This window comes from Calliopsis andreniformis, unplaced genomic scaffold, assembly GCF_051401765.1.
Source record: "Calliopsis andreniformis isolate RMS-2024a unplaced genomic scaffold, iyCalAndr_principal scaffold0022, whole genome shotgun sequence".
NCBI lineage: Eukaryota > Metazoa > Arthropoda > Insecta > Hymenoptera > Andrenidae > Calliopsis > Calliopsis andreniformis.
In genome coordinates, this window is record NW_027480432.1 from 1,802,742 (window position 1) to 1,829,281 (window position 26,540).

At 45.9% G+C, this 26,540-nt stretch overlaps 1 protein-coding gene across 3 annotated transcripts in view; it reads left to right on the forward strand.

The window, feature by feature from the left end:
- Syn1 (Syntrophin-like 1) overlaps positions 1–26,540 on the forward strand; it is a 266,314-nt gene that overhangs the window by 223,732 nt on the left and 16,042 nt on the right. For all 3 annotated transcript variants that reach the window (XM_076390967.1, XM_076390966.1, XM_076390965.1), the window contains 2 exons: positions 2,601–2,809; positions 26,262–26,485. In XM_076390967.1, the coding sequence (XP_076247082.1) occupies positions 2,601–2,809; positions 26,262–26,485 (433 nt within the window). The remainder of the gene's footprint in view (positions 1–2,600; positions 2,810–26,261; positions 26,486–26,540) is intronic.

The window sequence follows — 26,540 nt, forward strand, 5'->3', positions numbered from 1 at the left end:
CCCCCGCAAGTAGACTACAAAAACAAACGTAGAAGGTGACACACGAGCGTAAGTAGGAGACACGACCGAGAGTGTCCTGGGAACCGTGAGGGGAAATCCCGCAACAGGAAATTTGAATTAAAGCCAGTGGACGGAAGAAAGGGGTCGCCATAAATCTTTTTACCGTCTTCAAAGGGAAGGGGTAGGAAGAGAGAAGGGGCAAGGATCCCTTGGGACCTCTCCCCTTTGCTACGCGAAGGAAGACGAAGAGACTCGTAGGGGTGGTGGAGCTGTTCGCGGTGAGACGAATCCTCTTTCCACTGACTTTTTGCCCCCACCATTCCCTCTAATTTACTAACCTTATCACCCTGTTTTTGAGCCCCCATCCCCGAGGGGGGGAACAAAGGAACCCCTCTACGATGCCTCGGCTTTACGTCAGCAACGGATGGCCGGTCAAAGGCGTGCAAATTATGCGGAGATACACTACACCGGAAGCGAGAGATTAGCGGGTCACGTCGTGCCAGGTATACGTCAGAGAGAAAGGGTGCGTCGAATGGCAGACGAATGGATAGGGGACGATACGGCAGGCAAAACCGTGAGCCAACTGTGCCATCGTTATTTCGCTAATTAAACCAACTTCGACGCCAGTCGCGAGCGATTAAACCGAAAGGACCCTTTGAGGTCTGTTCTTTGAGAGATTTGCCACCTCGACTTCGCGTGCTGCTTGTGTTCTATCCTTTTTACCCCCTGAGGCTTTCCTTTGGACATCTTCGCTGCTTCTTGCTGCATCGAAGCGAATATTTGTCGCTGCAAGTGGCGTCGACTGGTGCTATTTAGTTGACTGACACCGTTCTTGCGATTTGAGACTGTTTAAAGGAAATTAAGTACCTCCTGTTGGAACTCAAGTGAAAGAGAAGTTAGAGATCTGAGAGATTCTGAGAGAAAGTAAAATTATTTTTTTGTAATTAAGTGGGATTGATGTTCGTGAATCTTTTGATACTCTGACTTCAATGGCGTTCTTGCTAAAAATTCTTGGTACTTAGTGACTCAGGGGTTTTAAACAATTTATTTTTCGACTGTCATATATTATAGTATATTTTTTTCTACAAGCTAGTCTACTTATTCACAATATAATACTAAAATACATTAAAAACTGGCTGAATCAATCCCACCATTCACCCCCATCTTCGACCCTTTCGAAAACCCCTGAGGCGATCACGTCCACCCTTTGGAAAAAACCCTGCTCGCCCCTCCGTCCAAATATTTTCGTTTTGCTCTACGAGCGTTGCCTAGCCTGCAACAAACATCGCCTTTACACCCATAAAAGCAGTGGCGCGTTAACTCGCGCTCCTTCCCACCCCTCGCCGCCCTATTCTTGCCAGTGCAACACATCTCGATCCCCCTGAGGCCTGGTAGCGTTCGTTATCGCTTAAAAGTGTGGAAGAGAAACGAACGTGGAAGTGGATACTTTGTATAAGAGACGGCGGGCGTTTGTTACCGCTGCTTTCGCTGCCTGTCTTCTGCTCCGCCACCCCCGTCGTCGCGTCCCCCTACACGCCGCGAAGTAACCGGATACGAGGCGGTGTTTAGGCGATCTTGCCGTGGCCGAGTTCACCGTGATTTCGCTCTGCTCGTATTTTTAAATCCCTCTCGCGTGTGCTCGTGTCTGCCGACGACCTGCATCGCCCCTGTCCTCCATCTTCTTCGGTGTGCCATTCCGTTTACGCTCGCGCATATTTCACCCTCTGTTGCAGGTTCCATTTTGACGTGACGCTATAACGCGGGGGATTCTTCGAATATTCGGGGATTTTAGAGCGGAGTTATTTCAGAATCGTTCGGGTTTTATTATTCAGAGCTTTGAGCCCCCGAAGCTAGGAAGTTTGTGCCCCTGGGAAGTTTTAAAAAATACTTGACATCTGAAATTCAAATCGTCCTTGGAGTAATCCTTGTACTCTAATCCAGAACATTCTACGCGATTTTCCTGTAGGGAATACTTCCGATTCCAGAGAGTCCCGACCCTTGACAACCCCCATTGTCCTCCCTTTTCTTCCTCTACTTCTCTGGAATGGTTCGCGTGAATCACGATGAACCGTGAGTCTTTGTCGACAATCGAACATGTATGGTGGTGGAGGAGGAACAGTGGTACGAGGAGCTCGCGAAGGGCAACGAAGTGTGGGCCTCGAAGGGCGTGCACGCGAGCGACGTCACTCTCAACTTGAAATTGAGTTGTCATCCACTCGCGAAAGTTACAGCGACGGCTTTATAGCGTCGCGATACGAAAACCATTTATTCCGAAATCGAGTATCGTCTCATTGGGAGCGAGGGAGGATATGAAGGGTGGATGACACGCTCGACATCCATTGAAAGACACTTCCATGTTTTCATAGGGGTTGTTGCGACATATAAACTCCTTTAAATAGTCCTAGGGATCATTTGACGCTCGATTTCGGCGACCCATGGGTTGTCGATGAAGACTCGACTTCAAATATTGACGCAAATTTTCTGAAGAGACTCAGATTTTAACGTAACTTATGATAGAGTATAATCTGCTGGATTTATGAAACTAGCTGATAGGAATTTTCGGAAGCTTTCGTGCTCAATCTATAATTTTCTGCTTTCAGAGGGCCGAATCTTGGAGCTTCATTCCCCCGATGGCGTGCACGAGTGCTGGCTGAGGGCTGCAGACAACGCTGAAGCGAACGTCTGGTTCAATGCTCTGCACTCAGCCTTGGCAGCACTCACCCTGAAGGCGCTGCGACTCGCCTCTGCGCTCCCCGATCCGCCTCAGCTTCAACACATTGGCTGGCTTGCGAGGAGACACTGTCTTCAGGTAAGTGCTAAATACCTATTCCCATGATAGATAAAATCTGGAAAAAGATTTAGGGAAAAAGTGTAACTAGAATTCAGAAGAACAAGTAGAAAGAATTCAGGAAATCTGCTCAGTAATCGGAGAGAAAAATAATACAAGGATCTCAAAGACTCAGAAATTCAAAGCCAGTCGCGAAACTAAAACAGGGGGCCAATAAGGGAAATAGGGTAAAGAGTCGTCGAAGGAAACAGCCTTGACAAGAGTCGACAGGGTGGTTTGACTGATAAAACGGCCGTGATTGAGCGAAGGAAATAGAAAAGAGTTAGTAAAAGAGGGTATGAAGAATAAAGTCAGAAGAAAAAGAGGATGCTCTGAGGGATTACGTGGATGTCGTGGGAGGGGATGAAAGGGGAGGATAGATGGAAAGTAATTTTAGGAGAAAGACAGAGAAATATTGAAAAGACTCGAGCCTGAGGAAGAGACGGTCTGAGTTAGGACGGCAGAGGGAATGGAAGCGAGCGTCTGGGGTACTCGAGCGTTTTCCTCTCGTCCTAGAATCGGATAGGCTGAGACTGCTCTTTCGCGAGCAGTTTCGCTCTGATGGAGGGTGACGCGGACCTCTCGACGACGACAGCCCGCATGAGCATACCGGCAATTTACGACGATCCCGAAAGCGTCGACGGAAGCGTCTCGATGCGCAATATCGCGTCGCGAGCGAGCGATTCTTAACGACAGTCGCGTGAGGGGACGCGAACGCTCTCAGCGTGAAAACGCTGGCACGAAGTAGACGTTGAACAATGTAGATATTCACAGACTCTTTTGCTCGTCTCTGTCACCGAGTAGCTGAGCCTTATTTGCAAGTAGTAGAACCCAGAATATCGTCAGCCTCCTGGGCAAGTTAAAAAAGATATTTGCCTGAAAAACGATTCCATTTTTCGTTTAAAATTTCTCGACAAAGGGGGACTACAAAGAGAACCAATATCTAATTACGTGCTCGAGCGTGGCGATAACAGTCGCCACTCGTTCGATCCACCCCCGCGCTTATTCGGGACAATTAAACGAGGGGAGGCGAATTTAAAAACGGGCTGCGTTCGATCGCATTGAGTAATTACCGGGAGAAGTTGATTGGGGGACTTCTACCAATCGCTGACGATCGCTGGATGGTGGAAACGACCATTGCTCTTCGGTGGAGATCGCTATCACTCGTAATTGGGGCAGTAATTAGTAGTAGACATCAATGGAATCAAAATTCTAGACATCCACAATTGAATATAGTATTTGCGCGAGTCTGACTATATTCGGGGCTATACTACTTGCTGAAGGTTTGACCATATTCGTGATTATACTACTTATACGAGGTCTGACCACGTTCACGGTTATACTACTTACTAGATTTCTAGATATATTCGAGATTATACTCCTTACTAGACGCCTGACCAGCTGTAGAGTACATTACTTGATTAATGTGTGAACATATTTAGGGTTATACTACTTACCAGATATTTGACTGTATTCTAGAGTATATTATACAATCACAGGGTTGAATTTGAAAGCCAGACATCCAATATAGAGGAAAGTGATCCCCTCTGAAGAACACAATCACGATACAACCCTCTCCGCGTCTCTGAACATCCCCCAAACAGCCCCAGGGCAGGGTCTGAGACTAGCAGCAATCGTAGGGCAGATAGAAAAGAAGTGCCATAAAAGGTGAAGTAGCGGAGGTGTAAGACCGCGGAAAGTCACGAGAGGTAAAACTTCCACCCCGTGGCGGAAGCGATCTTACCATCCCGAGAGGGGCAAATTTCGCCCGCCACAAATCACCGGTCGCCCTCTGCGAGCCACTTTTTTCCCCCTCCAGACTTTAACCGAACCAGAAACCGTTCGTTCGAGCCACGATGGAGCCACCCTGCCGCTTCTAAAAGGGTTGGTAAATGGTAATTAGTGCACGGAGCAGAGAGGCAGGCGAAGTCTGTACGCGCGGCGACTAATTGTCGGCAAGTCGCGGCTTAATTATCCGGAACGATCGGGGATCGTTAATTGCGGGCTTTCGTCGCGTTTTCCCGCGCGAGGACAAACCTCGACGATTTGTACCCTCGGCTTCTCGCTGGCTCCTTCGAGATGGAGGAAATGAACCGATCGAGTGGCACTGTTTGCACCCCTCGAGACTTTCAGCGCTTTCTGTTTCCGCGGGGCTCTTTTTTCTCTCCACCCTCGGTGTATGTTCCAGACGCGGCTTGAATTATGCGCGGCCGTATCGTGGCGCGAGAGCTTCGTGCCGTTCCGCGATAAGCAGTCGGGGATTGATCGCCGCGTGAAATTATTTCATGAAAACACCGCTTCGATGGGAATTATGCTAACTAGCGGCAGGGCTTTTTTGGGGGCTGGTAAAATCGTTGGGTTGTGATCGTTACGAGGATTGATGAGGTGGTCGGGTTACTGTTGACTCGACTGTTTGATCGTTTCGAGATTGCCGCGTATGTGTGCCGTGCGGCAAGAAAACAGTAATTTAGTCGTTGATGGGAATGTGAGCAAAGCGGTAAAAAGGCTGGAGACGTCAGACACTTGTTATTTCGAAGAGTAATGAGTGTATGAGTAAATTGCATTGTGTTCTGTGGAGTATAAGGAGGGTTGTGATGAAAGAGAATTTCGCAGAGCTATGTGAGGTAATGATTAGGGTCATTGATTTCCATCTAGAAAACTAGGGTTCAATTCCTTCTACAACTTCAATTTTCTTCAAGAATATTCTATTTTCATTATGTGCTGATGCTCTATGAAGTTTATAGAAGATGCTATCATCCTGAAAAAAATTGGTGTATGTAAAAACTAGAAATTAAATGCGTCCATATCCACATATCGTGGTTAAATAATCAACCCCCATACTAACGTTAGCAACTCACGTAGAGGGAGGCCACCTCCAAAAGCAATCCAGCAAATATCAAGTCAAGATCCAGCCAATAGATCGATACCTAATAATCGAAACCCTACATGAGGGAGGGGACGTATCGAATGAAGCTTCACAAACGAAGGAACTGAGATGGGGAGAAAGGGAGACAGGATACACGAGGTACCCAGCACATAATTGATTGGCATTAACGTACCTGATTGCCGGTGCTCTGTCCCCTTGCCCTGTTTCCTCTCCTCCAGTCCACGTGCTTCCATATCTGCCGACATCTCTCTATCGACTAGCTTGTTTGAAGATCGTGCTAATAATCAGGTAATATTGTGGCCAGCGAAGAGAAACAAATCGATCGCAAAATGGGTCAGCAAAGACATATGTGTAAATTGCATGAAATAATCAAAAATCGCAGATCAGTTTCAGTTCCATATAGGAAGAGAAAATTGAAAGTTAAAAAAAGAAAATGAGTGACACGGTTGACTCGAGGTTCAATGCACATAAATTTCAAAGAACATAAAAGTGTTACAAGAGTGCAATAATAAAAGGGAAGCAGTTTCTCCGTGCAAGTAGCAGGTGACGCAGGTTTTGAGGTTGTCGAGCCGGTTAATCGTGGGGGATTACGCGAGTTTATCGCGTTTGTTTGTCGACGAGCGATTACTCGAGCAAAGCTGATCGCTTTTGCGGCGGCTCGATATTAATTTCAAGCGTAATACGATCGGCTCGCGAGCGGAAGGGGAGGATTGATTTTGAGAGCGCGAAGTAATGCGCGTCGCGTGTGTCGAGTAATTATTGTTTCTGCGCGAACTTTATGAGTTTGCAAAATCGAGGGGAGTGTAAACAACGAACCACTAATGAGTGAAATTTGCCATTCCTGAAACGAGCATATCTGCATCAAATTGGTGCTAACTTCTATCACGCAAATATCAACGTGTCCTCTACAACTTAGCAGAATATCACGAGCTCTGTCCCCCACGCAGCCTTCGCTATCTTTTCCTCCGAAACACAGGAAAATCGTCAGAAATAGCAGAAACCGATCGCTTTTTCGACGTAGATGGAAAAGCATTCGTTTCATAACAATACGATCGCGATTAATCCCAGTCTCTTTGTGTCCCCTCGAAATTTGCTTCCTGACATTTCTAGCGGACAGTGGGGCAATGCTCGAGCGGAGCCGCGCGTGAATAATCAGTTAATATCGACGGCGGTCGCACAGGGGTGGCGAGATCTCTAACGAGCGGCAATTGACGAACGTGTAACGATCCGAACGACTTTGTCCGCGCGGCCAGAAAATCGGATTTCGAATAACGGGCCGCCAGCGACAATACGCTCGCGGTATTACGCCCTCTTTTCTCCCGATCGATAGATGGAACGATTACTCGCAAGGGGTGAATTCGGTTTGCTGCGTCAGTATACCGCCAAAGTAGTTTCCAGCTTCCCCTATAAAAAACACACCGATTTCTTATTAAAAAATATATCTGTTCCCTTTCTCTAGTGACGTAGCAGTTCTACCAAAACCAGAGAAGGTAATTACTTCCTTTGCTGCCATCAACCGTAATCTACAGTTCAGTAATTACTAACGAGTAATCAAGACAGCGTCTCGTAGATTCCACTCCCTCGCGGTTCGGAAAACGAACGAAATGGAGTTCATAAAATCCACGTTCCCGGGCCCGGGCGATTTTATGATAATCGTCGCGAATGCACCCCTTGATAACGATATAATTTATTCGAGAACGGGTAATCAGCGTTGCAGCGTGGCAACATAACGTTTACCAGCAAAATCCATAAACTGGCATACAGGCCCGCCCTTTTCCCCTGGATTATCCCCGGAAGTACTGCGAATATCCGGCCGGATCGTTTATTAAATAATACGAGGACCGAGTTCCTGGATCAACGGCTGGTAAATCACACCTGCAAACAAGGCACCTCCGGACTAATTAACGCCCATCCACCCCACCCACGAGCATTACTGTTCGCCGGCTCGTCGAACGCGCCGTTCTATTATGTCGGACCTCTGTAATGAATTCCGCGGTGGGAGAAGTGGGAGGGCAATGGACAGGTGTCAGAGCGCGTGTCGTGATAAATCAAGCAAATAAAATCGACTTCTCTGTGGTGGTGATCCGTTTCAACACCTCGGCGAAGGGCTCTGTGTGTCCTATGTGCACGCATTTTCTCTACATAGCTATGAAATATAATCAGCTTGGTTAGGAGAGAAGTTTTTTGCAACCAAGAAATCTTAATATTGTAAATCCTGTACCTCAGAGCCAGAGTAATCCAAGTATATTTTTTTCAGAATTAAGTTTTTTATAGGATCTTATTGCTTTTTCTTTAGTTTATTGTAGTCTTTCGGCTCTTCTGAAAAATAAGAAAAATGGACTTGGATTAGCCTGGCTCTAAGGTACAGAATTATGGCTGCCTGTGATCTACGATTAACCTGGAAAATATAAGCTTTGTCTGATTCTAGAAATAAAAGAGGGTTCGAAGGGTTAACACCTCGCTTAGTAGTAACGATCTCGCAAGGTGATCGGGGCGGATATTTGATTCCCAAACGTGGAATGCCGTGAGAAAAGTGCAGAATTCCCGTACAGGAGCGAACAACAAGCAGCAAACGGGTGGGCAGGATAAATTTATCGAGTTCACATATTGAATCTGCAAAAGGCAGGGGAGGTCCAAGCGTGGCGGGACACCGGAATTTCCTCCCCTCTAATCTCGTATATACGGACGCAATAAAGTGTCGCTCCAGCAAGGGACAGGCAGCCCTTTCCACCGCGTTGACACGAGAAACACGGCCCTCTGAATCCGTAATCCAGCCGGAAGATGGACGATAACGCGATGCCCTCCGCCAACCCACCCCCTCGGTCCAGATCGAGCTTGGGAATTTTATTCGGCGAAGAATTTAGGCGCTCCTTATCCGCCCGATGCGATTTACTCGCCCACCCCCTTCTCTCTATTCGATGCTGCTGGAAACGGACTTCGATTTCCGGAGATTTCCTCGAGGTCTTAGAGATTCCTTTGTTTTTGCTGGCGAAACATTCTTCGAGAGTACTGTGCAACAAATTGCGACAGAAATTGGAGCTATGATTCTGTCGCAGAGTGTTTTTAAACTGTTCTACGTACTTTCATTTTGTTACAAAAAATCTGAGGAGACTTCTATGTCACTCCAAAGTAGACACGCTCAAGAATACTCAATTTTTTACAGACGACTATGTCTGTCTCTTGCTGTACTAAAATATAGATTTGCGTGGACACAAAGTTTTAAAACACTGTACATTATGTCTATAATATCTCGTATCGCGACAGTGGAAGCCATCCAGAGACTCGAGATGACAGTAACAACGGGCGTGGGCCAATTTGGGCAGTCGTTTCCGCCGGAAGATCAGATTAAATCTGAAGCACGAGACAGCCATTAAATTATCTCACTCGAAATTAACGATGCTGCTGTTTAAGTGTGTTTTAATTAATCCTGTAATAAAACAGTCGCGACTGTCGGCATTCTCGACATATTTTTCAGATGGAGAATGAGAGGGTCAAAAGCAACCGAGGCGAGACTCAAGACAGCGTTTAATTATCCCCCGCAACTATAATGCAGCAACGTATTCTGTCGTTCCATTCGTGCACAGTAATCGGCCGCGGAATTGGCCCGCGGCTTAAAGATAATCTGAGCGAAAGCTTTCGCAGTAACTGGTATTTTAACGCTTTCGAGGGCCACCTGAAGGATACGCTCGAGTCAGGGGTAGGCAGGGGGTGGGCCGTTTGTGAATGAACGACGATGCGCTTTTCTGGGGATTCGTGGAGAACCTGGGGATCAGACGCCTTGGATTAGAAGTATTTGGAAGTGAAACATGTACAAATAGGGAGGGACATGACGAAAATCTATTTGCTGGGAAAATTAACGACTCAGAGGATTTAGAGATCACGAGATATTCAAGTTAATCTTCAGCTGAGAATATCAGCACTACTGTCGCCAGTTATAATGACAGCTTACACTACAGTATCCTGTATTTTTTATTAAAATTAGGAAAAGTGAACAGAGTATCCAAAATTGTTGGTGGGGATAATTATATTCATGTCATTCCAGCAAGCAAAGGTTCACAGTGTTGTGACAGCAATCCAAGCGAGATTAGATAGCTACAATGTTCCTCTGAGCCTGGCTAAAAGTGAGTCACAGATCGTTGCTTTAAAATGCCTTCTGTGATAATAATGGGAACTCCAAACGCTGTCAGTCATAGGTCAGCCCAGTGTGCTGGGTCCAGACTAGAAAGAAAAAGTCACTCATCCCTTTCAGGATATGAAGCCTGTCCCCCCGCGAATACAGCAAACGTTGAGGTTCTTAATAAATCATGAAAACTGGGGATCGACATTTCCAGCAACGCTCGAGTCGTCGGCAATAAATTATCTCGCAGGCATTTGGATCTCGCTGGAACAATCAGTGCGTCAGAACGATAATCCCTCGCCCAGAGTTGTCTACGTAAATAACGAAATACTCTTCCCTCGTTCCTCAGGCAAAGTTCTTCATCCCTTAACAATAAAAGCAGAACAAGATCAAGAGACTGAATCGTGCAAGATAACAAGTTTCAATGAAAACCGATTAAATAGGAAAATTGTCGAGTGAAGACAGCCAATCGACTTCTAACTCAATTTTCGAGCGAATTGGCACCTCTTCACTCTCTATTCTCTTAAAGTCAAATTTCCCTGAAATTTAATTCTACCTTACCCAAGATGAAACTTGTAAACGAAGCTCAGTCAGCGTAGATTTTACGAAGAATGATTCCTATTATACAGTCACGAAAAGAGAAGAGATTAGAATACAATGAGTTGCATTTGAAATGCACCAAATCCTACAGCAGAAAATTCGTGCTGCCCTCCCGTCAATTAAATTACCTTATCAATCTCGCAGACGTTATCCATTATCTATCCCGCAGTTTTATGCTACGCGACAGCGTACAGAGAGCCACGACCCACAAAGATACGGAGCGAAATTGTCCATGCGATAGGAGAGAGCAGCGTTGCGCAGGGCGAAAAAAAACCCTCGTACGTCACTCGTTATCGTTAGTTTTAGGAGGCCGTGTAAAATCGGAGCCTCGCCAAGAAGCTGCTCGACGCTCGTTTGCGTTCACGCTGCTACCTGCACCCGCGATACGCTCGCAATTGCTCGCTGGTACAGGAGGATTCATGGTAGAAGGCCCCTTGCTTAACGAGGAAACTTGCAAGCTTTTATGTGCCACCATCAGGAGCTTAATTAAGTCGAAAGTTTTGGAAATATTTGAAATATCTTTTGCTGACTATTTCTTTTCAGTTTGTACGTTTTGTCATTAAAACTAGGAAGGAAAATTTATGAAATTTATTTAGGGTGACTCTGAGGGTAAAAATTAGTATAATGGAAGAAAAAGATATTCTGTTAATTTTGGGATTAATTTTTTTTTCAATTTTGTGATTTGATAAGTTAGATGGAAGTTGGCTGATGGTACCTGTTATATGAATCGACTTGTACTAACGAGCAGAGCCCAGATATATACATGGGGTACATGGGAATTGGGAAAAGTCCACGTGTGCTGGGAAACTGGGTTATCAGGGGATTTCGACAGGAATTTCTGACGCCGTTTCTCCGCGCTTGTTCGATAATCTTCGATCCATTTTACATTTATATTATCGTGGATCCTTCCGTTCCAGCTGAACGATAAATCTGGATCGAGAGTATCGCGGAATTCGAGGTCAGATCGATTTTGCAAAAACGCTCTGACTCTCGATAAAAGTCCTTCCGTTTTTCATCCTCTATTTTCACGGAACGAAAACTCTGAAACAGGAGACTCAGAAATGGAGAGCCCAAAGTTAAACGATAAGGAAGACCAAATTAAGAGAACAGTACCTACTTCCGAAGATCAAACGGAGGAAAATCGACGAAAAATCTATACTCTTCGAAATTCTGGATTAAAAAGAACCTCTGACCCCGAAAGCTCGGGTTCAAGAATCTGAGAGCTTCTACGTTTCAGGACTGAAAGGCTCGCCTTAAAGAAGGTAGAACCAAAAAATCGTCTAGCTTAAAGATCGAAGGTAGAATAACGCCTTCAGGCTTCCATCCCTTAAAGCAACGAAAAACCACCCCTTCAGAGAACAAAGTACCTATATTTTCGCCGCAGAATCGCCAACTCAGCTCAGCAGGACGTTGAAACGGACAGACGAGCAGACGGGCAGGAAAATCAAGTCGAATTTATGAGCGTGGGCGATTAATAATTAGGACGTACGTATGCGAAGGCACGCTCGTACGTACAGATTCGAATGGTAACGCGAAAGTGTGGACCTTAACCCCTTCCTGGTATCGTAATCCCAGCGGCAATGCATCACAGCGCGAGGTTAGATTCTCGCGCTTCTTCACACAGTGCTCGCGCTGTTGCGTGCGAGAAACAACACGCGAGAACGCACGCCACGGAAACTCTAATACGCGTGTTCATCCTTGTAAACGTCGGATGCGGAACGACGTGTAGGCCTTCCTGGCATTAAGCAGCGCCGCCCCGAGGAGCTTCTCGCCCGTTATTAATTCGCCCCTCGACCCAGTTGCTCGGAATTGTTATTTTACTGCCGGCATAAAGATTAGCCGAAATTAGCCTGGATGATTTACCACCGACGGCAGATCTTTCCCAGCGCTCCCTGGGAAGATGGAGGGCAGATTAGATGGCGGACAGTGGCGGCTCGTTTCGCGGTGGAATCTGCGGTCATTAGGCTGTCTCAAAAGCTTTATCTGGATCACCCTGCTCGGCGATGTTTCAAATATGTTTGGGATGAGAATTCTAGCATCCACTGTGTCTCAAATTTTCAAATATTCAAATTTTCAAATTTTCAAATATTCAAATACCGGAATTTTCAAATATTCAAATTTTCAAATATTCAAATACCGGAATTTTCAAATATTCAAATTTTCAAATTTTCACTAACTGAAATCCTTCATTCTTTTCAAATGTTGAAATATAAAAATTCAACGAATTTAGCCATAATAAATACTTTAAAAAACTTAGAATCCTAGTAAATACAGGGTGACCCAGATCTAATTAAAAAATGATCGCTCGTTACATTCACCCCGCTTTACATTTCAAACGAAAATCGCGCAAAGAGCATCCCCTAAGCTTCCACTTGGCCGAGCATCGACCGTTGAGGTTTCAGCGAGTCTCCAGAGGAATCCTCAAAGAGAGCTCGTTGCAACAGTTAGGTTCCATCGATAAATGGAAAGCTGATGGTCCCGTGCCCGCGACTCTGGAACAAACACTTGCTGGAACTTCCTTTGGAATTGCTCCCAGTTCTCGACGTTTTCGCTCGGCACGTTTAAAGCTCGCTAAAGCTCGATCCCAATAGCTTCGACTATCGACCTCGTATCGAAGAGCTCTAATAAACTCTGGTTGATCTCGCACGCTTCGATGATCGCTGTGTCACGGTTTAATGGCTCCTCGACGCGAGTAGCGCAGGCAGACCGTGGATCAGTCACGGGAATAGTCATGGTGGACGGTGTTGAATGACGAAACAGGCAAAGGTCTCTGCGGTGAACACCGAAATAGCAACGACCTGCACCGCGTTGGCGACAAACTAGTTGCGGTCTGAGGGATATTGGATGCAAAATAGTCGCGGCGGGAATAGCGTCGCTCGACTTGGTTCGAGCACTCCTTCCAGCGAGCAGTTCCACCGCCGACTGTGGACACGCTGTAAATGGTACGAACGAAGTAATCGTGGTCTGGGAGATAGTGGACGCGGAGTGTAACCGTGACTTAATCTCAAGCGAGTTGCGATAGTGGTTTACGGAGATCTTATTGGGTTAAGGTAAATAAGATCCTGCCCAGTTGGGAGGGAAACAGAGTGGTTCAGGTGTCTTGATATTCATGGAGGCAGAATGGGAATGTGACAGGGTTTCGAAATTAGTATTGGTCTTAGACTACATTTTACTTTGATGGGGAAGTTTGCAAGATATCTGTGCTTGTGAGGTAAAAGAAACTAAATATTCCATCAATTTCTACAGGTTTAAAATTCTCCTATCAAAGAGCAAGGGTTCTCTTAACTTAACATTCTTCTATCAAAACTACAAATTTTATCTTTCAGTCTTCCTCAAATACAATGCTCTCCAAACACCTCAGAGCGAGTAGTATAACCACGTCTATGGTCAGACGCATCCACTCTGATCCAACCTTTCCACTCTGAATTCAACCTTCGCTATCTCCCATTCCCTTTCTCTACCGCTTCAAAAAAGCTCCACCCCAAAGAAAACACTTCACCAGCTGCAGATTTATCCCAGAAAAAGGGTCCTCTCGTTATAAACGCGCTCGGGGATTCTCCTCGACAGTTTCCCTCGCAATTGCCGGAATCCTCGCAATTCTAGCAGCATGAACGTGACGGTGTATTACGTGGGTCCCATTAAACGCCACTTACCGAACTTCGTAGGCCTCGCGTCGAAAGTTAAACGAGCGAGACAACCGGGCCATGCACTAACGCGTGTGCCGAGTGCATATGTTGTACAGCAGATGCACGAACGAAATCTCGTCCCCTCTGGCTCGTTTTAAGTCGATTTCGGGGAGATCGCTGCGTTTACGAGCGCGCGACACCCCCTCGCCCAGCCCCGCGCCCAGCCCCCGCGCCCAGCCGAGCTGAATTGGAGTTTGAAACGCGGCGAACTCGTCGCGAGCCGCCACTTTGTCCTCGCCCGTTCTGTCTGGCCGAGTTGCGAGGGTTTTACTACTATTTCCCGACGCCCGCTACCCTACACTATTAAAACAGAGGCTGCACTCTTCATGGCGTGCGCGGCGTTCGTTTCTGCTCGGCTTTTGTCGCGAAACTTTCAAGCGAAATTCAAGCTTTTTCGGTTTCGATGTAGAATCTCCTTTGGGTTCGTGGCATTATTTTGGGGATTGAGTAATTAACATCGACGTCGATGCAATTTAGATTATCAGGCAATTGGGGCGCTCGGAGTACTCGAATGACTGCTCGCATAATCGAGACGCGAGCAATTTTGCGAAATTCCGCTGGCGAAATTGCCACGATAAACGCGTCGATCTTCGACTCACGACGCGAATTCCTGAGAGAAATTTGTCGTGACATCTTGTTACTATTGGGGAATAATTCATGAGCCTGCATACTGCATCCTGGAGGTAGTAGATACATATTTCCATCAGCTTCGGGGTTGATAATACATAAGCAATTTTAAAGCGGTCCTCTGGAAACGGAAGCCAACTTCGAGCCTCGATCTGCGCAGACGAGGCGTTTCGTTTAGAGTAAAAGCGACGGTGTTTTAACGATTGATCAGCCCGAACATCGTCAGAACGCATTTAATTACGCAACAGCTGGTCGTTTCCCGCGTTCGTTTCACGAAGGCACAGAGAGACTGCGGTAATTCTAGCTCCCTTTGTCTCGTCGCGATCAAACACCCCAGAGAATCGAGATCTCGCTTTACGGAGCACTGTAAATTCTCGTCTCGAGTCATTAAATCCGCCGAAAGTCTTCGATCGGGTTCACCCCTATTTACCCACCTTCGCCACTGTTTTGGCTCGAGTTTCACTCGCTTCCACCCCAATTTGCTCGCACAAATTCCTTGGGGTTTTCATTTTTACGTTCAGAATTATATTCAAGGGGAATGAAAAAGGTCCATGAGAGTGTAATATCTTGGAAAATCGGGAAATAAATTTTCGGTTGCTTGCGGCTCAATTAGTCTGTTATTTACGCGTGGGAGAGTACGGTTCCGCGCGAGTGAACGCAGGCTTCATAATGCAGCCCCTTTGCACCGTCGTAATTCGCGATCATAAACAGGAAGAATCAAAGCCTCGTTATTATCATCCCGTCCATGGCGCTGCGATAAGGGCGGGCTTCAAGGAGAACCATCCTTCATGTTCAACGGGAGACAAGCTCTGTGAGAGATGGATCGATGCAAAGTGAAACTGTGAGACAGTGTATGCTTCGGAGTAGGAGTAGTTGAAATACTTCTAGTTAGGTCTTGTGAAAGGGGTGAGAGCTTGTCGATGGTTTGAGTAATTTATGGTACATTTATGGATCAAAGGGTGAGAGGAGAATGCTGATATATTTTACACCTTGGAATAGTAGAAACATTAAGTAGAATTAAGAATTGAGACAGTAGTACAAGCTAGAATATAGTCAGACATTGTGACAGTAGAATAGCCTCGAACATGTGCAGGCATTTGACAAGTAGTATAACCTCGAATGTAATCAGACACTCTACGAGTAGTATAGCCTGGAATATATCGAGACAGCCTTTAAAGTAATACGATTTCGAACGTGGCCAGGCACGCAGTAAGTAGAATAACCTCGAATATAGTCAGACCATCGATCAATTTATCCAAAACATAGTTCAATGATAAAAATAATATTTTTCTGTCCAGCTGCCCAATAGTAATTTTTACCAACAAAGTTCCTTAGAGCATCTCTCCTTCAAAGGCGTAGCTCTGTACCTCCTCTCCCGTATTAACCAGAAAGCCTTCGATCATCGCTCGCCAGTTACCCAAGGATCATTCCCTCCCTATATAAACGCGTCTGCTCGCAAATTGAGACGCTCCATGTTTAAGGGAGTGTAAACGAAGCTCGTATCCAAGTTATATTTGCAGGATCTCCGGCAGTTTCCCCAGCGATATGACGATGTTTTCACCAGTCAGAACCTTGTCCAGCGTTGTTAAGCATCCGTCGTGAAACGAACGTCCTAATGTACTTTCCATTAGGTCGGTTACACCATCAAGCAGCTCAATAACGCTCTTCCAGCAAATACGCCCCTTTCTACGCGTTCCTCTGCGAGTAATGGTCAACGCACCGATGAAACATCCACTGGCGTCGAGGGTGCGCTTTTCAGTAGTAAAGTTCGGTGATTGTCAGACACTGCTGTTATCGAACTGTGAAAAGCTAGTGTCGTGTTTGCTATGTGTCATCACCTCTTTTGAAAAAAGAATAATCTGGGATGGATGGGAGTGTAAAGGGAGAGGAATGTTAGATGACAGGTTAGATAGGTTTATGCTTGAATATTTATTTGAAATAAATTAAAAGTACATACAAATCTCATGACACTCAGACACCCATATTTTGAGTTTTAAAAATAACACAGTATTAATTCAAGGAACAGCTAAGGATCCCTAGAGTATTTTCATATTCTCCGCGTTTCCACTTCTCGTCGAAACGAGTTCCAGAAAAAGGAGGAAGGAAAACAGGAGGGACAAGAATCCCATCTGCGAAAATAACCAAGGGGGAACGTGGGCCACGCATTAATTGCTCGTTAACTCGCGCCGTCTTCTCGCAGGATTGAGGTAGACTAATTGTCGAATACCGAGACATCTTCCACAGAAATGATCGCCCGCGGCTGTCCTGTCGACGAATCAGTGTTCGCGAGAAAATTCATCGTTCGGCTTCTGTTTCGTTCGCAGCCCTATCCGCCAGACTCATTTGCACTCTCAGGATTGCTTTTCTCGATATTAACTTGCCAATCTCGCGTCTATAGTTCCTACTATCTCCTCGAGAAGAGGGGAACCAAGGAATCCAGAAGAACCGAAAAGGGAGACCGACGAAGAACTAATCGACCGTCCCTTATCAACGACGCGATTTCGCCCGAAGACGCGCGACGCCGTGAAATGAAGCGGAATCGCGATATCGATCGGCTGGGACCGATTTTCGCCAAGTTCGGGGAACGAGGGGGTGTAGTCGCGTGACGATTATTCGAAGCTAATTTTCCGAACGATCGATTCTAGAGCCGCGAGGTAGGAAAGCTGAAGACGAGATCCCCGCTCAAATTCGTGCAATTTTAATGCCACTCCCATTCCCCGATTACTTCGTAATTGAATTCGACAGAGGAACCTCGGACCTGTTGATCAATTATTCGCCGATTCGTAGGAGTAATCCGAAGTTGGTTCATCCGGATGATGGCTCGAGAATTAGATAGATAGGAAGTTTTTCGTTGGAGGATCAAGGATGATGCTCGCCAATGTTCGAAGCGAAGGGACAAACGATATCGCCGAGGAATTCATTGGCAGAGAGGGGGTGGAAACTCTGCTCGGGAACCCGAGTCGTAACTCCTTAATCGAATTGACAATTCCTGAGAGCGGAGGTTGTTCCAGTTGAAATTATAAGTGGGCTTCTATGGAAGGAGAGCCGAAGTTGGAGAATATTACGCTTCATTTAATATTTAAAATCTTGCGGTCGGTCTCTCTATGTGCTCCCGCGGAATTGTTAGCAAGTTTCTTATTAAACCAGCGCGCGTGAAGTTTCGTCTCCCGGCGAGCGACTTCGAGTGTGTAACTTTCTTTTAAAGCAGGCCATATTCAATCAAAGTAGTTACAGGGGAATACTTTTCCCGACGATCGACCGGCGGTTGTCGTTACACTCCCTCGGTCAACCCTTTCCCCAGATTCCACTCCCATTGCTTCACTGTTCCATACTCTACACTTTCTGTCAATACCCTCTTTGATCTTCGTCGTTTCGATTGCCCTCTCTACTGCGTTCTTTCTTTGATCTTCTCCCCTCTCCTTTCCATCCACCCCTGGTTACCCGCTGCCTTCTCTCCTGTTCGAGCACCTGAAATCTCCTCTTCCTTCCAGCAAACATCAGCTCAGACGGCAACCAGATTCCTCAAAGCCCGTTTCCTTGCGGTGAAGTCGGCGTCGTCCTCGGAGCTCGACACCTCCATCCTTCGCCACTTCCTGTGTTCGCCATCCTCTTCCGTCGCGGTTCTATTATTGTGATTGAACTCCCATTCGGGATCAAATATCCAGAGGCAGCGGCTGTGCAACACGTTGCACCGCTCGTCGACCCGAAGGTATGCGGATGCGTTGTTGCGGCGAATGCCAGCTTGTTAATCGCTTGTCGACGCTGACAATCTCCTCGCGAATGGATCTGCTGCGGGGATGTATGTTTTGGGTAATTGGGTTCGATGGTGATTCGTTTTCGTGTGAGTTTCTTGAAGAAAATTCAAGAGTATCTCTTCATTTCTTCAGTATCTCTTCATTTCTTTATTTCTTCATTTTTTTCACTTCTTCAGTATCTCTTCATTTCTTCGATACTTTTTCATTTCTTCACTTCTTGACTCTGCCCTTATTCTTCAGTTATCTTATTTTACTGCATCAGAAACTTATAATATTTGCCTTTTATCTATGAAAATATTTTGCCGTACTAAATGTACCTATCCTTCATAATTAATTACAGCATCAGCAACCTAAAATAAAAATATGTCGCAGATTTGCCACGCAACCCAAGGAAGAGTTAATGGAAGCAATTTGTGGTGCCTTTCTTCTCCTTTTATCCACTGCAGGTCTTTATTCCCTACCGAAAGAAACCGCAACTCATTTAGTCATGAAAGCATATCGGTCTCAGGGAAGAATAAATCACCTGAGAAAGGAATTCTCTTCTTCGATACCCCAGGTATCAATTATGCCGAAAGGATCATAGCGAGGAACGATTAATCGCCTTATTCGTGTTATTCTTCGAGAAAGGGGGATGAAATATCGAAGCAAGAATGGACCTAGGGTGCCTTTTTCTCGGAGGCATAGAACAGGTGCTCTTTCACAACATCAGGGGGTGGTCCCCAGATTCTTTACTAATTAGAACACGAGCTCCTCTAAAACAGACATCGCCTCATTCGATTCGCGATCTTCGTTTACCTTTTCGACCACCCTCGGGCACCCTCCACCCTCTATTTTCCAGCATACATCCAAGGAAGGGCTACCCAAACAGAAAGTAAACTATGGCAAGAGACCAATAGCATAGGAATCGTTTCAGTATTTAAGGGTGGACGAGGGTGTAAGCCAACCCTTCGCGAATCTCATTTCGCAAAACTGATCCGCAGGGTCCTTTCCTTAAAGCTAACCGCGAGAAATCAGGATCGCTGTATTTGTTAGCTCCATCGATGCCACCCCAATGGTACACTCCCATCCTCGCAGAGTTTCGAGTTGGCAGCGAAGAAACGACGCCTTATCGTCGACTGTCGTCGGCACCGTGACGCTGTCGGCGTGGATTTTCCTCGGTCGTGTCGCGAGGCGTTCGTGAAATCGAGCGAAACGGAAGTTCCTCCGCTCGTCTGCGTCCTCGCCGTCACCTAGGCGCAATCTACGACGCGCGTAGCGGGGTGGAATCGAGCGAAAAGAGAGAAAATATATTAAGGCGAGGGTAGGAAGAGAACGAGAGTTTAACGGCGTTTGCGACATTCGTCGAGCGAGGGGGTGAGTCTCTCTCGAGGGTGGAGGTTATCAGGGGCGAAGAAGAATCGACGAGGTTTCTCTTCTTCCCATTCTTTCGCCCTCTGAAGCCTTCGTTCGCGCCCCCCTTGATAATAACGAGAAACGTTGTCGAGATTGCTAAAACGAAGCCAATTGAAACTGTCTCGAGGTTTCCTCGCCACCCTCCGAGAACCTTCGCTACTTGCTCTCGAATCTTCCCCAAACGAAGCTGAGTCTTCTCAAGCTGTTTCTAAGAATGACCTAAGATTTGCTCAGTATTCCTAGTTTACTCATAACTTTCATCCCTTCAATCCGAGACATCCTGAAACCACCCCTATCGCTCTTGTAAGACTCACCCCACTCTCCTGCATCTCCTTCCACTTCCTCGATGGCACAAGGAACTGCATCCAAAAGAAGGAGTGCAGAATCAGCGTCACAGTGTTGAAGTGGCGCAGGGGTGAAAATCACCCCCCCGACTCGAGCTCACCAATCGACGCGGACGCTATTTATTCGACGCGGAGATGTGTCGAGCCCCTCAGAAACAGGGTGTAACTGCTCTCTCAACCCTTCTGTCGTGATCCCCGCTGGGCCACGCGTAGCCACAGGGGCGAATACAAGGGTAGTTGAACGAGTCAATGGGGAGGATCTGTGGACGCGGAATTCCAGGCTCTCGGTGTAATAAGAGGAATGATGACTCTGTGAATTCGAGTGCCTCGGGCCTTTCTACAGACGTCGAGGGGAGATTTTGAATCTCTGAGGGGTTGTGGAAGATTTGGACTTGAGATTTTAGGTTAAGCAGATGGCTCCTTTATTGGTGAACTGTGAATGCTAGAGTTGACTGAGAATTATTTTAAACTTTATCGCTAGAAATTGTACCGAGGAAGTGTTGTTGAAAATGAACACAATTGCCCCTTTTTACCCTCAGTGACATCGTCGTCGATTTGTGCGGCAGTAATAATGTTAACACATGTGAAATATTAATCGGACAATATATGATTCAACCCCCAAATAAATAAATCATCGCCTGTAATGTAGCAAACGCGTCGGGATTTGCGAACGTGATACGGTCGGCGGTTTTTTATTGATATTTCGTGTCCAGGAAGCGGCATTCAGAAACATTGTCCCTTTTTTACCCCAGGATAAATGTCATTCGACTGGACACCGGCTTTGATAATAATTCTTTTTGTCGCGGCACGATCGGATTCGTTACGAAAATATTAGCGATTTTTATTGCACCAATCGCGTAAATGCGCCGCGCAAACACGAGTTCTACACGGCTGGGACGTTTTTGCGCGTCTCGCGTGCGAAATGTAAACCGATCCCCTATTTTGTCACACGTTGAAACTTTTGCACCAAATTGTTTGAAAAAATGCAATCCATCAGAGTGGATCAAAACCACAGCGTTTTTAGTTTGTAAAACAAGGATGCCATATTATACGCTTGTATCACCTAAAAAGTAATTCTGTGTGACACAAAACAGACACAAATTTCAACTCCTGCCTCAGAACGACTGTTGCTACACGAAGGGACCGAAAAGTGTTTGCGAACTACTCTTGTAACTCCACTCTAGAGTTGAAACAGTGCTCCTCCTCGTCCCACTTCAAACTCCATTACTTTATTACTTCGCATCCCATCGACTCGTCACGTCGGAAATACCTGAAGCTGGAACTATCAATGCACCATGAAAACGTCACGCTCAAAGGGTTCCCAGAGCGCGTCAGAATTAGCGAGGATCCAGGAGAGAGCAAGTAGCATGACCGTCGTGTCCTCGGCGCTAAGTAGATGCCAGCCTTTTTCCCCTAACTTTCTTTAAGCGAGTGCAAATGAAGTTTCGAACAAATTCGAGGTAAAAAGGGCCAGGTTCTCCAACGAAGTCTCGCGCAACCAGCACGGGAGCGTCAGCTTGTTCTTCGAAGACACGCGGCCATGTCTATGGGCAAAGAGCAAACTAGCTTGCCCGTCGAGTTCCCTGGAGGTATGCATATTACTTGGGAAATTTTGTTAACCCTTTAAAGCGCCGCGTCACGGTGCATCGGTTATCCAGCGTAGACTGAGCGGAAGATCGACGGTGAAAAACAGCGAGCGTACTTGGAGCGTTCCTAGACTCTCGGAAACTTGGCTCATTTCCTCCCCTTTTTTATCGTCACTCTAGAACGGTGTTAATTGTCATTATAATTTCACGGATATGCAAACGCGTGTACCTTCCCATACTCGCGAGTCGTTTCGCTGGAGAAACTGATTCAGGATAAAGGCAGTTTATGTGTCTTATCGAAGTCCTGTGAATTTCCACGTATCTCATTAATTTAGAGCGAAAATGATCGTAACCACCTTAACGCCTGCATAAATCTCTGATACGGTCGAATGCTTCCGCTGCACGCGAACAATTTCCGCCGAATGGTGAATAAAAAAGAACCACTGCTGGATCACCCTGACGCAAATACGCACAGGACACTCTAAAAACCATAAAAAATTTTCTTGAGAAAATTATTTACATTGGTGAAAAAAAATAATGCCACAGAAAAGTTTTGCGCAAAAATCGGCTAGCTTTGACTGACGATAACGTCGCGAAAAATCATCGTAGGACCGCGATCTTTTTTTTGAGCTATAGCTCAAAGTCTTGACCGTAAAATAATATCACTTGATTTTAAGCTCAATGCGCTGCTGTCCATTGCAACTTCTTAAAACTGAGAACATGTGCGTCGATTACAAATTTCAAAATTTGACGGGATGCAGGGACTTGGAAAAATTTTTTTTGGGAATACTATTTACAGTAGCATAGGGCGCAAACCTTCTCCTTTAATTTAAAAAAAGATCAAGTCGCTGCGATTTTTTTTCGCAAAGTTACAGCACTCTGAAGTAACCCTTGCATTTTTGCTACACATGGGGTAGTAGTGCTACATGACAAAAATGCAAGGGTTATTTCAAAGTGCCGTAACTTTACGAAAAAAAATCGCAGCGACTTGATCTTTTTTTTAAATTGAAGAGGAAGGTTCAATCTATATGCTACTGCAAACTGCATTTCCAAAAAAAATTTTAATATGTCTCTGTATTTTGTCAAACTTTGCAATTTACCGTATTGAAAATTACTAACTTTGACGTGATACACAGACTTGGAAAAATTTTTTTTTGAGATGGCGTTTAAGGGAACATAAAGTTCGAACCTTTCCCTTCAAGGCAAAAAAAAGATCGAATCGATACGATTTTTTTTCGCAAAGTTACAGCATTTCAAAGTAACCCTTGCATTTTGATAGCATATGGGGTAGTGCCAGTACATGGCAAAAATGCAAGGGTTACTTTGAAGTGCTATAACTTTGCGAAAAAAAATCGTAGCGACTTGATCTTTTTTTAAATTGAAGGGGAAAGATAAGAATTTATGCACCTGTAAAGAGTATCTCCGAAAAAAAAATTTTAGCAAGTCTGTGCATTTCGTCAAACTTTAGAATTTTCAATACGATAAACAAGCCTTCAGATTTATGGCGCTACAGTAGTAGAGGTCTACTAAACTTAATATTAAGGCACAGTATCTTACAGTCAAGACTTTAAATTGTAATTTAGAAAAAAAATCATCATCCTACGATGATTTTCCGCGGAGTTATCACCTGGCAAAGTTAGCTGATTTTTGCCTAAAACTTTCCTATGCCATAATTTATTTTATCAGTGTCCTAGGTGCATTTCTTTTTATTCTTGACTAATTTTTCTCCCCTCCAACAGGTCTTCGTTTCCCTAAGAAACTAAATTCCAAAGTCACATTTCTCACAGAAGAACTTTCGACCCTTCTCTTCCCTACAGCCAACGTTTTCAACTTTACCGCCCGCTCAGACTCGCATCCGCGGTTTTCTGATCGAGGCATTGTATCGCGAGCTTTTCCTTCGGTCCCCCGACGCCCAACACTCTCAATTCGAGCTGATTGAATCCGGACTCGATCGACTCCACTCCGCTCCCAACGAACCATATTCATCGTGATTCGCGCGGTTTTCACCCGACCATTATTCCTTTTCATTATTATTGCCGCGTGTTACGGTTACGCGGGAAACGTTGCAGAATCGCGGCGAGGGTGGTTTCAGCCGCGCGAATGGAAGGGATGGGGGGTGAATATATTCGAGGCTGATACCATTGGAAACGATCGAGGAATTTTACATGTTCCAATTTATCCAATTTATTTGAATTAATAATGAACATGCAGTAAGGGTTCCAGTTGATTGGAATATTTACTCCGTTTTCAACGTTTAAAAATATTGCATGAAAATCGTGTGGCTTCGTGGGTGTTACATGGCCTCACGATCGAGAGAGGATTCCCATCGGTCAGAAAAACTGTAATTGTATACGTGGACAATCGCGCTCATTTACCACTGTTCCTTGCGAGAGCCCAGGCAACATTTACAGCGGGAAGTTTCGCCGATAACGCGTCGTGTTCGGGGCCACGATACACTGTGCAAGGGTGGGCAAACGAGGGCGAATTGGCCGACTGCCAGTCGAGGGAGCAGCTCCGACGCGAAGAGTTAGTAGCCTCAATTTTCTTGAAGGCTCTGGGACAACTCGGAGAAACGGTCCCCTGGCCACTTGTTCCTCGCGAACAAAAATGTTGCTTCCTTTCTGAGGAAATAATTGCCGAAGCGCCTTGAATACCGCCAGAACCACAGTCGAGCTATAAATCCTTTCAATCTTGGTCATCGAATAAAGTTCTCCAGGCAGTCGAGCGATTTACCAATTCAAAAGAACTCCAGAAAGGGACGTGAAATTCTTATCGATCGGGGGCGAGAGCTTTGTCTCCTGAAAACAGTCGGGGCTTCTTTCAGCCTCGGATCTTTATCGTTTAAGCTGCCCGCTCTGGATTTACTCTGAATAATTGAAAAATGTACCCATTATCGTCGCTGGGTTCTAAAGTCTGTCCACGAGGCTCTCGGTAAACTGGCTAGCCAGGGAGAAAGGTTTGTCTTTGGGAATGAGGAGGATCAGAAGGGGATGAATGACGGATGAGCGGGTACAGTTTCGAAGAAAGGGTTCCCTGGCGGTGTATCGACGCGTTGGATATTCGCTAGCAAGACTGACGTCAATTTTTCCAGAGGACAAATTGGCTGGGCTACCCCTTTGGCTGGCTTTGTTGTTGCAATAATAATCGACAGCGGAGTCAGACGATGCTCCCCTCGCAGGACTTAATAGAACACTGTCCAATACACGTCCTTGATGAAATGCTGGGATATAAAAATCGAAACGCGACCGCAGATTCGAGAGGGCTATTAAACGGTTCGGTCTGTCTCAAAGGAAACAGGAATAGTGCTTTTTTTCAATTGTTAGTGAAGCATCAATTCAGCTGGAAATATTTACCCGTGCGCGATGACAGAGGATTACAAAACTTGAATATTTAAAATTTTGAAATTTCCAAAAACGGCATATTTTTCCACGAAAAGCTGCAACTGCCCTAATGCACCATTGGCCAGAGAAAAAAATCAAGCACTTTCATCTTTCTGCACCGTTTAATTTTTTCCTATCTCCTCAGTCGCGTGACTAGGTTTGTGAAATGGGATGAAGGGACGAAAAATCCCTTCCCAGAGATAAAACTACAGAGATGGGCGAAATGTTCGCGAAGAAGTACAGCCGAGGAAGGGGTGAATCGAGGGTGGAGAAACGAAACGTAACCAGAGAGGACACGGGTCCGCTGGCACGTGATGTAACCATCACAACGTAAACACGCACCGTTTTCAGCGGAATGTCAATATTCGACAGTTCAATTAATCCCCGATGTATCATCCCTGCGGGGAGCCAGGTGGAGGGCATTGCGTCCTCATCCCGCCCATGCATTCCCACCGTGGCGAAAACCACGAACGCAATACACAGTTACGTCGTCGTACCCTCGCTCGATATTGTCTCCTCGTAAGCGCGACGAGGAAAATGCGCCTGACACTTATGAGGCTACATTTCTCGAAGGCACTGCTTCTTCCTCTTCCCTCTCCGCTTTTTCCCTCTGCCCCTGCGCTCGCTGGCGTTCTTGCCTGCGAACGACGCATGTCTGGAATGCAACGAGAACGAAAAACACCGTCGATGCTTCCACTGTTTTCCCCCGTCGATAACAATGGAAACCTTCGCTTTCTCTCGCCCCCTTTTTCCCATGACTATCGTTTCTTCCAGAGTGATGTAATGCACAGTTTTTAGCTCCTGTTACCTCGTTTAGGAAAACATGAAGACTTCTGGTCACTCTGCAGGCGAATATACCTCCACGTCTGACCGAGCATTGACTTATACTACTTGTTGTGTCTTCATTCAGTCCTCAATGGAAAGTGGAATATTTTTTTACGAAGATTCTCGAGCCTTTGTTTGCATACTCGAGCTTCAATAAATCAGGATGGTTTTAATTAATTATTCTCCCATTTTTCTATTTTTTTATTACTCAAAATTTTGATGTTCCTGTTCACAGAATGGACGCGCCAGTAGCGAGAGCAGCGAAGACGGCGCAGGAAGCAGCGCAAGTACTTCGCGAGGAGCTGGGAGCGGATTCGGCATCGGGGGTGGCTGCACAGGGGGATGGCGAAGTGTTTTCGGAGCGGTCTCGGGACGAGAGCTGAGGCTGTACGAGTGCGCACCCTGGAGCCCTGAGGCCTGGGCCTCCCCCAGCATCACGTGTCCCTTAATTGCAACGAGGTACGTGTCAAACTCTGAAATTTCAAACCTCCAAAATTCCCCTGAAAACGTGTAC